The sequence below is a fragment of the Loxodonta africana genome, chromosome 10 (genome assembly GCF_030014295.1).
Source record: "Loxodonta africana isolate mLoxAfr1 chromosome 10, mLoxAfr1.hap2, whole genome shotgun sequence".
NCBI lineage: Eukaryota > Metazoa > Chordata > Mammalia > Proboscidea > Elephantidae > Loxodonta > Loxodonta africana.
The window spans coordinates 46,556,139-46,568,342 of NC_087351.1; the positions used below are offsets into that span (position 1 = coordinate 46,556,139).

General features: G+C 42.8%; 1 protein-coding gene and 2 non-coding genes across 4 annotated transcripts in view; 1 reads left to right on the forward strand and 2 right to left on the reverse strand.

Annotated features, from left to right (window-relative positions):
• Positions 1–26: 26 nt before the first annotated feature.
• Positions 27–190, reverse strand: LOC111750223 (U1 spliceosomal RNA). Its single transcript, XR_002785376.2, has one exon. It is a non-coding gene; the product is annotated as a U1 spliceosomal RNA (small nuclear RNA).
• A 7,148-nt stretch (positions 191–7,338) lies between these two features.
• LOC111750231 (U1 spliceosomal RNA) lies at positions 7,339–7,502 on the forward strand. Its single transcript, XR_002785384.2, has one exon. It is a non-coding gene; the product is annotated as a U1 spliceosomal RNA (small nuclear RNA).
• A 1,889-nt stretch (positions 7,503–9,391) lies between these two features.
• SNX6 (sorting nexin 6) overlaps positions 9,392–12,204 on the reverse strand; it is a 62,234-nt gene continuing 59,421 nt past the window's right edge. For both annotated transcript variants that reach the window (XM_064292387.1, XM_064292386.1), the window contains exon 14: positions 9,392–11,613. In XM_064292387.1, coding sequence (XP_064148457.1) covers positions 11,560–11,613 — 54 coding nt within the window. In that variant the 3' untranslated portion in view covers positions 9,392–11,559. The remainder of the gene's footprint in view (positions 11,614–12,204) is intronic.

A 12,204-nucleotide genomic window follows, 5' to 3' on the forward strand; every position in this document is an offset into this window, starting at 1 on the left:
ACTAACTTGTCTTTTAAACACAAAATCAGGGGAAAGCGCGAACGCAGTCCCCCACTACCACAAATTATGCAGTCGAGTTTCCCACATTTGGGGAAATCGCAGGGGTCAGCACATCCGGAGTGCAATGGATAAGCCTCGCCCTGGGAAAACCACCTTTGTGATCATGGTATCTCCCCTGCCAGGTAAGTATGAGTTCCTGTAGCCGGCTCCACTCACACCCTCGCGGGCCTCATGCTCTTTACACACGGTCACTTTCCTCACGCGCCCACCGCACGCTCGTTTCCTCAGCCTCCTTTCCTCCAACCTCAGAAATCGGAAGAGTAACCTGGAACAACTGGATCTCGCCAACAGCAGGACGTGGGAGCCCAGGCTGAGGAGAACCAGCGGGCTCTGCGTGCTGTGCTCATCTGCATACGCCCTGCCCTGATTGTGACATCCCCAGCATGCCCCTTTTTCTTTCATCCAGGCACCAGACCGACCCATAGGTTCTATCTATGCAAAAACCCTGTTGTAGGGGGAAAAACATCACAAAGTTTAATAAAGCAAAAAGAAAGTTTTACTCAGCGTGTATTCAAAAAGACAACAATGGGAAGCAGACAAGCATGTTGCTAGGGCCATGTCTTCGCCAGTCCAAGGAAATATTACAAAATAAGCAAGAATGGGAAAACGGACAAGCATGCTGCCACAGCCATGTCTGCCTGAGTCCAAGGAATGTTAGAGTTGTCAGTATATATTAACATCACAAATGGGCAAAACCATTGAAAGCTTCACTTTTTCACAGATTGGCTAGAAACTGTCATTCTACATTTTGAATTATCTTTCTTAATGATTATTGGGGAAACCCTGGTGGTATAGTGGTTAAGTGCTATGGCTACTAACCTAAAGGTCGGCAGTTCAAATCTGCCAGGCACTCCTTGGAAACTCTATGGGGCAGTTCTACCCTGTCCTGTAGGGTCGCTATGAGTCGGAAGTGACTCGACAGCAATGGGTTTGGTTTTTTTTTTTTTTAATGATCATTGGTACAGGTTTCGGTAACGGCTGTCAGGAGGGTCTTCATTGGTCCGACAAATTTCTATTCACTAAATGCTAACAGAAAAAGGTAAGAGTGGAAAGTCTTTTGTGTTCTGGTTTATATGAAGGATTCCCTAGAAGATATTTTCCAAGATTATTCTATTGTCTTTGGCTCAGGGCCCAGTTGATGTGTTCTAGTGAGTCCTTGTGTGCGCTTGTGAGCCCAACTCCAGCTGAGTCATATTCTCTATGCTCAAGGACAGGGAATAATGATTCCAATATTATTTTCTAACTCAACCCTAGGAAATGTGCTGCAGCATCATTTTAGATGGAAATTTGCCTTACAAAAAGATGGAAACAATTCAGATGCCCATCAACAGATGAATGGGTAAAGAAACTATGGTACATATACACAATGGGGTGCTATGCAACAATAAGGAACAATGATAAATCTGCGGAAGCATCTCACAACATGGATGAATCTGGAGGGCATTATGCTGGGTGAACTAAGTCAATCACAAAAGGACAAATATTGTATAAGCCCGCTACTATAAAAACCCATGAAAAGGTTTACACACAAAAAGAAAACAATCTTTAATGGCTATAAGGGAGGTGAAGGGTGAGGATGGAAAAACAATAAAGATAAACGGTAACATTGGTGAAGGGTAACACAGTACACAACACTGGGGAAACCAGCACAACTTGTCCAAGGCAAGGTCATGGAAGCTCCATAGACACATTCAAACTCCCTGAGGGACCAAGTTACGGGCTGAGGGCTATAGGGACCATGGTCTCGGGGAACATCTAGCTCAAATGACATAACATAGTTTACAAAGAAAATGTTCTACATTCTACTTTGGAGAGTAATGTCTGGGGTCTTGTCATGGATTCAATGTGCCCCCCCAAAATATGTGTATCAATTTGGCTGGTCCATGATTCCCAGTATTGTGTGGCTGTCCCCCATTGTGTGACTGATAAAATCTTCCCATGTGTTGTAATTCCTAATCTCTGCCTGTGGTATATGAGGCAAGATTAGATTATATTAAAGAGGATTAGGGTGGGATGTAACAGCCTTGCTCAGGTCGCATCCCTGATCCAACGTAAAGAGAGTTTCCCTGGGATGTGGCCTGCACCACCTTTTATCTTAGAAGAGATAAAAGGAAAGAGAAGCGAGCAGAGAGTGAAGGGAACTCATACCGCCAGGAAGGCAGCGCCAGGGAGCAGCGCCAACAGAGAGAAGGACTTCCCCTGGAGCCGATGCCCTGAATTTGGACTTCTAGCCTACTGTTGTTGTTTGTTGTTAGGTACTGTTGAGTCAGCTCCGACTCATAGCGACCCTATGCACAAAAGAACGAAACACTGCCCGGTCCTGAGCCATCCTTACAATCGTTATGCTTGAGCTCATTGTTGCAGCCACTGTGTCAATCCACCTCATTGAGGGTCTTCCTCTTTTCCGCTCACCCTGTACTCTGGCAAGCATGATGTCCTTCTCCAGGGACTGATCCTTCCTGACATGTCCAAAGTATGTAAAACACAGTCTTGCCATCCTTGCTTCTAAGGAGCATTCTGGTTGTACTTCTTCTAAGACAGATTTGTTCGTTCTTTTGGCAGTCCATGGTATATTCAATATTCTTCGCCAACACCACAGTTCAAAGGCGTCAACTCTTCTTTGGTCTTCCTTATTCACTGTCCAGCTTTCACATGCATATAATGCGACTGAAAATACCATGGCTTGGGTCAGGCGCACCTTAGTCTTCAAGGTGACATCTTTGCTCTTCAGCACTTTAAAGAGGTCCTTTGCAGCAGATTTACCCAATGCAATGCGTCTTTTGATTTCTTGACTGCTGCTTCCATGGCTGTTGATTGCAGATTCAAGTAAAATGAAATCCTTGACAACTTCAATCTTTTCTCCATTTATCATGATGTTACTCATTGGTCCAGTTGTGAGAATTCTGTTTTCTTTATGTTGAGACTCAATCCACAGTGAAGGCTATGGTCTTTGATCTTCATTAGTAGGTGTTTCAAGTCCTCTTCACTTTCAGCAAGCAAAGTTGTGTCATCTGCATAACGCAGGTTGTTAATGAGTCTTCCTCCAATTCTGATGCCCCGTTCTTCTTCATATAGTCCAGGTTCTCATATTATTATTATTTTTAATTTCCTTGCCTCATCATTCTTTTTTTTTAAAGTAATTTTTATTGCACTTTAAGTGAAAGTTTACAAATCAAGTCAGTCTCTCACACAAAAACCCATATATACCTTGCTACACACTCCCAATTACTCTCCCCCTAATGGCTTCTCTTATTATTTACTCAGCATATAGATTGAATAGGTATGGTGAAAGAATACAACCCTGACACACACCTTTCCTGACTTTAAACCAATCAGTATCCCCTACTAGAAGAAATAAACTTCTATCTGTTAAAGCCATCCACTTGTGTTATTTCTGTTATAGCAACACTAGTTAACTAAGACAGGTCTTAAAAGCTTGCAAACACCATCTAAGATACTCCACTGGTCTCATCCCCTCAGGAGCAGGGGAGAATGAAGAAAACCAAAGACACAAGGGAAAGATCACTGCAAAGAACTAATGGACCACAACTACCATAGACTCCACCAGATTGAGTCCAATGCAACTAGGTTGTGCCTGGCTACCATCGTCATCTGCTCTGACAGGGATCAAAATAGAAAGTCCTGGACAGAGCTGGAGAAAAATGTGGAACAAAATTCAAACTCACAAAAAAAGACCAGACTTACTGGTCTGGCAAAAACTGGAGAAATCCCAAGAGTATGGCCTCCGGACACCTTTTTAGCTGAGTACTGAAGACACTCCTGAGGTTCATCCTTCATCCAAAGATTAGACAGGCCTGTAAAACAAAATGAGAATAAAAGGGCACACCGGCCTAGGAGCAAGGACTAGAAGGCAGGAGGAGACAGGAAAGCTGGTAATGGGGAGCCCAAGGTGGAGAAGGGAGAGTGCTGACATGCCAGGGTTGGTAACCAATGTCACAATACAATATGTACACTAATTGTTTAATGAGAAGCTAGATTGTTCTATAAACCTTCATCTAAAGTACAATTTAAAAAGAAGCATTGTAATGAAAAAAATTTTTGCTTAACAAGTGAATATTTCCTAAGGGATTCTCTTACATAATTCCAGTGCAAATGATCAAAATCAAGAGAATGACGTTGATTCAGTATTATTACTCTACAGACACTATTCACTTTTTCACCAATTGTCTCAATAATGTCCTTTATGACAAAGGAAAATTCAAAATCACATGTTGCATTCAGTTGCCATGTCTCCTTAAATCTACTTTAATCTGAAGTAGTCCCCAAGTCCTTTGAATTTCACGCTGTAGGTATTTTTGAAAACTACAGGCCAGTTATTAAGTAGAGTGTCCCTCGATTCAGAGTGGTCCTGTGTTTCCTCATGATTGCACCCAGGGATGCATTTTTGACACAAATACTATATAGCTGGTGTCATTCTCAGGGCATCACGTGGGGAGGCATACGATGTCAATTTCTCCAAGCACTGGTGGTGGTAACATTGATCACTTGATGAAAGTAGTATATCAGTTATCCATTGTTCCATAACAAACCACCACAAAACTTAGTGACTTAAAGGCCGTTCTTATTTGCTCATAATTCTTTGGGTCAGAAATTCCATCTGGGCTCAGCTGGGGCCTGGTCAGTCTAGAGGGCCCTAGCTGAAGTGGCTCATCTTTGCTCCTGTGGTTTCGTCCTTCATTTGGCTAGCCTGGGCTGCTTCTCATGGTGATCTTGGAGCAGCAAGCAAGAGCAAGCCCCAAAGAGCGAGTGCTTTTCAATCTTCTGCTTGCATCACATTTGCTAATGTTCCCTTAGTCAAAGCTAATTGTCTTAGTTTCTTGGTGCTGCTGTAACAGAATATCACAATTGAGTGGCTTTAATGAACAAAAACTTATTTTCTCACAGTTTAGGAGGCTAGAAGTCTAAATTCAGGGCATCAGTTTTAGGGGAAGGTTCTCTCTGTCCACTCTAGGGGAAAATCCTTGTCTTAGCTTCTTCCCTAGCCCTGGTGTTCCTTGGTTCCTTGGCTCTCTCTAAGTGGCATCACTTTTTCCCCCATTTGTGCCTGCTTGCTTCTGTGCCTAATCTGCTCTTTTTATATCCCAAAAGTGATAAAGACACACCCTACACTGACAGGGTCTCATTAACATAACAAAGAAAACCCTACTCCCAAATGGGATTACATCCACAGGTATAGGGGTTGGGATTTCAACACATATTTTCGGGGGGACACAACTCAATCCATAAGACTAGTCACGCAGCCAAGTCCACAATCAATATGCAACAGTATTGCAGGAGCACATGGGTAATGGGGCCAGTGCTGCAACCACCTACCAATGGAACTGTCCACCACATTTGCCCTTTGTACAAACCAAAAACCAAACCATTTGCCATGGAGTCGATTCCCACTCATGGTGATCCCATGTGTTACAAACTAGAACTGAGCTCCATAGGGTTTTCTTGGCTGTAATCTTTAGGGACACAGATTGCCATGCCTTTCTTCCACAGCACTGGACAGATTCAAAACTGTCAACCTTTCCAGTTAGTAGCTGAGTGCAAACTGTCTGTGCCAACCAGGGACCTTTGCCCATTGTAATAACTGTGTGTAGAGTAATTGGGGAATATGTACACAACAGTTTTTAGCAGCTATTGATGCTACTAATAATTATGACCATTGCAAAATGTTGATTTTCTAATTTTAGCATTCATTCTGTATTTATTAGTTGGCATTCTATTTTCAGGAAGAACTTTCTCTCCTCCCCTATGTATCATCAATATGGATTTATAGTCCTTTTTTTTAATTAGCTGTTTGCTTATTACTTTTCACTTATTCAGATGTTTAAAATTTCCCAGATTGGGGCCACGAAAGCCCTTCAACTTGGCTCTTGTGTTCTGCTGACATGTCCATCTAATTTTTGGGACACTACCTTATTTGCTGACACAAGAGGTTCCAGGCTTATCTTATACCTTCCCTGTCACCCTGAAATCAGCCATTTCCCCATAGAACCTTTGCTCCTTTTAGCAGGAAATGGCCTTTAAAAACCAAGATCATACCGTGTGTTAAGTGTGTTCATTGCTACTAGTGTGTCTTTGCTTCTGAATCCTTTCAGTAGACACATATCTATTAAAAATAATGAGCCCATACTGATAGCTCTAATTCCAATTTCTAATCTAACACCACATGGTTTCTCCTTGCCCTCCCCCATACCATATTTGTATCTCCTTCCTACAGTGAGAACCTCGGCTCCCAACATCTATTTACTCATTAGCTCAATCGTACAATGCACAGAGCATTATCATAGGATTACGACAATCACCCAACTGTGAAAAAACACTATGGAACTGTTCAGACTTTGCAGTTGTTTTTGTCTTTAGACTGAAGATACAGTGTTCAAATATACTGTGTTCAAAAGTTATGTCAGTTACTATTTTCTATGTCAGTGTGGTGATATTATTCATCTGAGGTACGGTTAGGTTATGTTTACATTGAAGTTGTCTTCCCCCCCATTTAAAAAAATATGTAAAAGATTGAGTTCCAAAAGTCACAATTACATAAAAGGTCCACTCAGAAAAGTGGCACTTTCTCCTTCCAGTTTGTTCACACTCACCCCTGTAGGTAATTTCATCAATTTCTGGTTTATCCGTCCTTCTGCAAGGCGACGTGTATTTTCTTATTATCTTTCTTAGCCAAAGGGTAGCATACTACAATACACTCTAGTGCACTTTACCTTATTCACTTGGCAACATGGTCAATGTGTCACACCCAGAGAACCTGGGGTGGAGGTCAACCCAGGCCACAAGGGCAGCCAGTGAAAATGTACACAAACTAGCAATTCACCGTGGACCGACCAGCCCGAATTACTGCGGCTTCCAAACGGGAAAAGGTTAGAAAAAGGCAATGAGAAAATCAAATCATTCAACCTAACTTCAAACTACAAGCTGCAAAATAATGTTCATTTTAACTAGAAAAACAGAAGTCTCCTGAGGGTCTCAGTATGCCTAGCGTCCCCAGAGGGAACGAAGTGCACGCTGGGAACGTCACAATCAGGGCGGGGCGTATGCAGATGAGCACAGCACGCAGAGCCCGCTGGTCCTCCGCCTGGGCTCCCACGTCCCGCTGTTGGCGAGATCCAGTTGTTCCAGGTTACTCTTCCGATTTCTGAGGTTGGAGGAAGGGAGGCTGAGGAAACGAGCGTGCGGTGGGCGCGTGAGGAAAGTGACCGTGTGTAAGGAGCGTGAGGCCCGCGAGGGTGTGAGTGGAGCCGGCTACAGGAACTCATACTTACCTGGCAGGGGAGATACCATGATCACGAAGGTGGTTTTTTCAGGGCGAGGCTTATCCATTGCACTCCGGATGTGCTGATCCCTGCGATTTCCCGAAATGTGGGAAACTCGACTGCATAATTTGTGGTAGTGGGGGACTGCGTTCGCGCTTTTCCCTGGCTTTGTTAAATTTTAACGTAAGATTAAACGTATTTTTTTAGTTGTTTTACAGTAAGCTTGAATCTTTGGTTAATTCATCTTGCAATTTAAGTTGTAAGAGTTCTGAAAGTACCATCGGTCTTCCCAGCACTGACAAAATATAGTAGACTATTCATTCTCTACCGAAAGTCCAATTGCTTTTTTTCTTAGTAACTACCAACGTGCACCCCGTGCAGCCAGAAGGACATGGATGCAAGTGTGAGGGCATCTCTTGGCAAATAAAAAGGCCAAACCTCTTTTACAAGAAAACCTTTTCCCCAATTTGGAAGTCAGACCTGAGACTTGTAGTACCCTGGGGTAAGTGGTGCCAGGAGAACTTAAACCCTGCCTGGTGAACACCACTGGTGAACAGCTGCACTAGCTCCAAATGCTACCTCCAAAATTACGGGAAGGTGAGAAAAAGAGGTCCTGTCTAATCTGCTCATTGTTTTAGTTACCTGTAGCCAAGGTTATAGCCTACCTAATACAGACACCCCCCTACCCCCGCAAAAACCAACCAACCAACCCAAACCCATTGAGCTGATTTTGACTCATAGCCACTCTACAGGACAGAGTAGAACTGCCCCATAGGGTTTTCAAGGAGTGGGTAGTGAATTCGAACTGCCAACCTTTTGGTTTGCAGCCATAGCTCTTAACCACTGAACCACCTAATACAAACAGGCCTCCCCTATTTTTACATTTGTTATCACTTCAACAACAACAAAAATGTGTGAGTAGAAGTGGACACGTTCCAATCTCTACCTAGGAAAAGTGTAACACCCAAGCAGGATTTCACTCCATTTTAAGGCTTGAACGGCCCCCTAGTTCCCTACAGCAGTACCTTCTTTTAAGCCACCCATGCCCCTTCTCCAATCTTTCTTTCTGCATGGTTTTACCAAAAACATGAATCTCAACTTCTGTTTTACTACAAAACAGTAAGAATGTTGTATGAGCTTTTCCCAACTAGGTACAGACATCCCACCCAGGCTTTGAACCACACTGACCTACAAGCCTGATCCACCTTTTGCAGTTTCATCTGCAGCCATTCTCCACCCTCACCGCAAAAATCCACCAGGTGAAGTCCCCAGGTTCCCACCCCTCTTTCCACCCCCCACACCATTCTTTTTGCCTGGGATGCTTCTCTTCCTTCTGTCCCTCAGGACATAAACCACCACCGGAGGGAAGTCCTAGACCTCTGACAACCAGAAATGACCACATCCAGTTTAGACTAGCCCCAGGTCCTTTCACCTAAAACCCTTCACTGGTATTTTCCAAACTGACATTCTCTTGAAACTTCAGAGTAGAGCCAAGAACTCTTGCACCTATTAGGAAGAAAGGACACGTGACCCAACTACAAACTTACCATCTCTTTGAAAGGACCCACCTTTGCTTAAATAACTTTCCAGATTCCTTTTTTCCCCAACTAACTTCCCCAAAGCCTCAGAGCTCTTAGCATCTCCTCTTGAGTGTCAGGCTTCCTTGTTGCAATTTGGGTTACTACCAAATGAAATCTTTTAACATTTTTTTATATAACTGGACTCAAGAATCTGTCATTTAATACCTTCAACAAGGTAATGGGCTCCCAGAAGACCATCTTGGAATACTTAACTCCAGAGTAACTGTGCAGGGCTTCGTCTCTGCCACTAGGTGTCTTCTTGCTCCACCCAGGCACGTGACCAAAAAAAAAAAAAAACAAACCAAACCCCTTGCCCTGGAGTCAATTCCGTCTCTTAGAGAGCCTATTAGACAGAGTAGAACTGCCCTGTAGTTTCCATGGAGGGCCTGGTGTATGAACTGCTGACCTTTTGGTTAGCAGCTGTAACTCTTTAACCATTACGTCACCAGGGTTTCCTCACTCATCCAGGCACAAGAGGGTCAAAAAACGTTTAATGAATGCTTCAGTTCAGTTCAACAGCAATAAATCCAGGGCAAGCCATTCTTATCAGAGAATAGCAGTTAGCTATGGAGTAACAGTTTCAGTAATTCTGAAGGCACAAAGTATAGTCTTTGCTAAGTATGCACATAACCCTTACTTTATTTGTAGGTTTTGTTAGTGAGAAATCTCTTGGGAAATGTAGTTGCCAGCTGTTACATATATTTACTGAGCAACCCCCCAACACTCTAATATGCAGACCCCTGCTTCCAGTCTACTCCCACCCCCAAAACAAGCACTCTAAAGTGTAAACCTGGGGCTAAGGGATGCACAATACCATCCTCCACTCTAACCCCTTCCCTGAAAAGACCACCTTGTAGAAATACATTAGCTGGTGGGTATGTGAAACACTGTAGGCTTTTTGCTCCGTACTTGCTATTTCTTAGCATTTACACAGCATCTTCACATTTCCAAAGCACTGTACCAACATTTATTAATCCTCACAACACCCCTGTGAGGTAGGTCAGTATGTCCTTAAGAGAAACTGTGGAGGTGAAGCAAACATGCCTGAGGCCACAAGGGCAGCCGGTGAGCGGGCTGGACCTGAATTCAGAAGCTAGGGCTCTGGGTCCACGCTCACCTGGTGGACATCACACAGGTGTATTTTTACCAGAGGAGGTTACATGGAGGACAAAACGCACAGATCTCTCAGCTGACAACAGAAAAATCAACAGTTCAAATGGTATCAGGGAACATGTCAGTTAGAGACGAAAATATTAACCAGCACATGAGTGAGGCAAGAGAACATGCTGAGAAAGGCAGGAATCATCACGACTGGTGATGAGGCAGAAACCACGCATTCTTCAGGGGTGGTTTGGGAAAATGTAAACAAACTAGGAATCCACCCGAAGGCTGACCAGCCCTAATCCCTGTGGTTTCCTAATGGGAGAAAAGTTAGAAAAAGACAGTGGGAAAATCCAACCACTCAGTGTAACTTTAAACTAGGAATGACACAATGTTGATTCACATTAGAAAGGCCAATAGTATCTGTAATGTAACTACTAACAATTACTATCCTCTTTATATACCACTTTTTATCCCATTCTATTTTTTTCCACAGGCAAGTGCTATTCCCTATAGCAGACCTATTTCCCTCTACATACCAATCTGTACACTGGAATGATAATTATCAAATGGCTTGATGGCATATATCGCATGGTTAATTGACTGAGCTAAGGACGGAATCCAGGAAGCCATAATAGACTACTCTCTGCTCCTGTATTTCGGAAATAGCTATCTCTAACTTACCTTTGACCAATTCCACCTCCTATGAAGTGCTAAAAGCACATGAAGGAGCAGGTCACTGTTGTGTAAAGGGATTGGTGAACTTGGTTCAATATGCTATTTTAAAAGAAATAAGAAAAAATCACCGAGACCTACACTGTAAAGCATAATACAGGAGTAGATTTATTACAGCTACTCCAAATTTTAGAGTGATACAATGACCACAGAGTTAAAAACTACCACTGTTATCACTGTTTATTTTACAGTAATTGGTTTAGTCTACAAGTTTAAGGCAAACATATACTGATGCATTTGCTTTTCTTCAGAAATCATACTTACAAAGATTACATAAAGTCTGTCCCCAAAACTTCTAAGAAATGCTCATTAATTAAAAATAAGTCTGATTAAGATGCTTTCCCAGGATACATGGATGAACTAAAGGTGGTACACAATGTTTTTTAACAAAATTCGAAAGAAGGTAATGGCAATCTTCATCTCTTTTGAACAATGTATTTTGATAGGGTTAAACTTCAGACATTAAAGGTAAATAAGATTGGCAGCCACAAGGAATACTATTTATAAAACAAACACAGTTATAGAGGCTACTTAAAAAAGACTGCACTTTGGGCTTTTGAATAGAAGCGCACAATGGTTGACAGCTGTCCCAGGAACACTAGGGTGCAGGAGTACGGGGCCACCCCACACAGCTGGGGTCACCCATGGACGCACCGCTCCACTGATCAGAGAAAAGGAGAGTATATGCACTTTGTCAGCCGTTTTCTTTCTTGTTTCCACTGAGCAGTAAATGCCTAACATCATTAAGAAAACAAAAATAAAACTGGAAGGAAGGCAGCCCTTTTGACAGCAAGGTGGAGTGTGGCTTATGTGTCTCCATTTAACACTGCCAGGCAGTTCTGCAGCAACTGTAGGTTACCCTGGAAAGGAGGCGGACACACATTAGTCATCTGTTTAGGCCAAACAGCTTGGAAGAGTTTTACTGAAAATATACAAACAGCATTAGAAATCACATAACTTCAAGTTAAAATATCAGAATTTTGAAAACATTATATATAAATACAGGTTCAAAGACATAAAACTGCACGGTTTGTTTCATGTACGATATTTCCTATGACATTAGATTTTCTTCAGTAGATAAATTTCTATCTAGACCAGTATAAATGTGGATTATTCAGGCTATTCTAGTGGGAGATAAGATATGCCCTTTGAGACTGGAAAAACCCTGAGAGTATGGCCCCCGGACTCCCTTCTTTAGCTCAGTAATGAAGCCACTCCTGAGGCTCACCCTTCAGCCAAAGATTAGACAGGCCCATAAAACAAAATGAGACTAAAGGGGCACACCAGCCCAGGGGCAAGGAGGAGAAGGCACGAGGACACAGGAAAGCTGGTAATGGGGAACCCAAGGTCAAGAAGGGGAGAATGTTGACATGTCCATGGGGTTGGCAACCAGTGTCACAAAACAATGTATGTACTAATTGCTTAACGAGAAGCTAGTTTGTTCTGTAAAC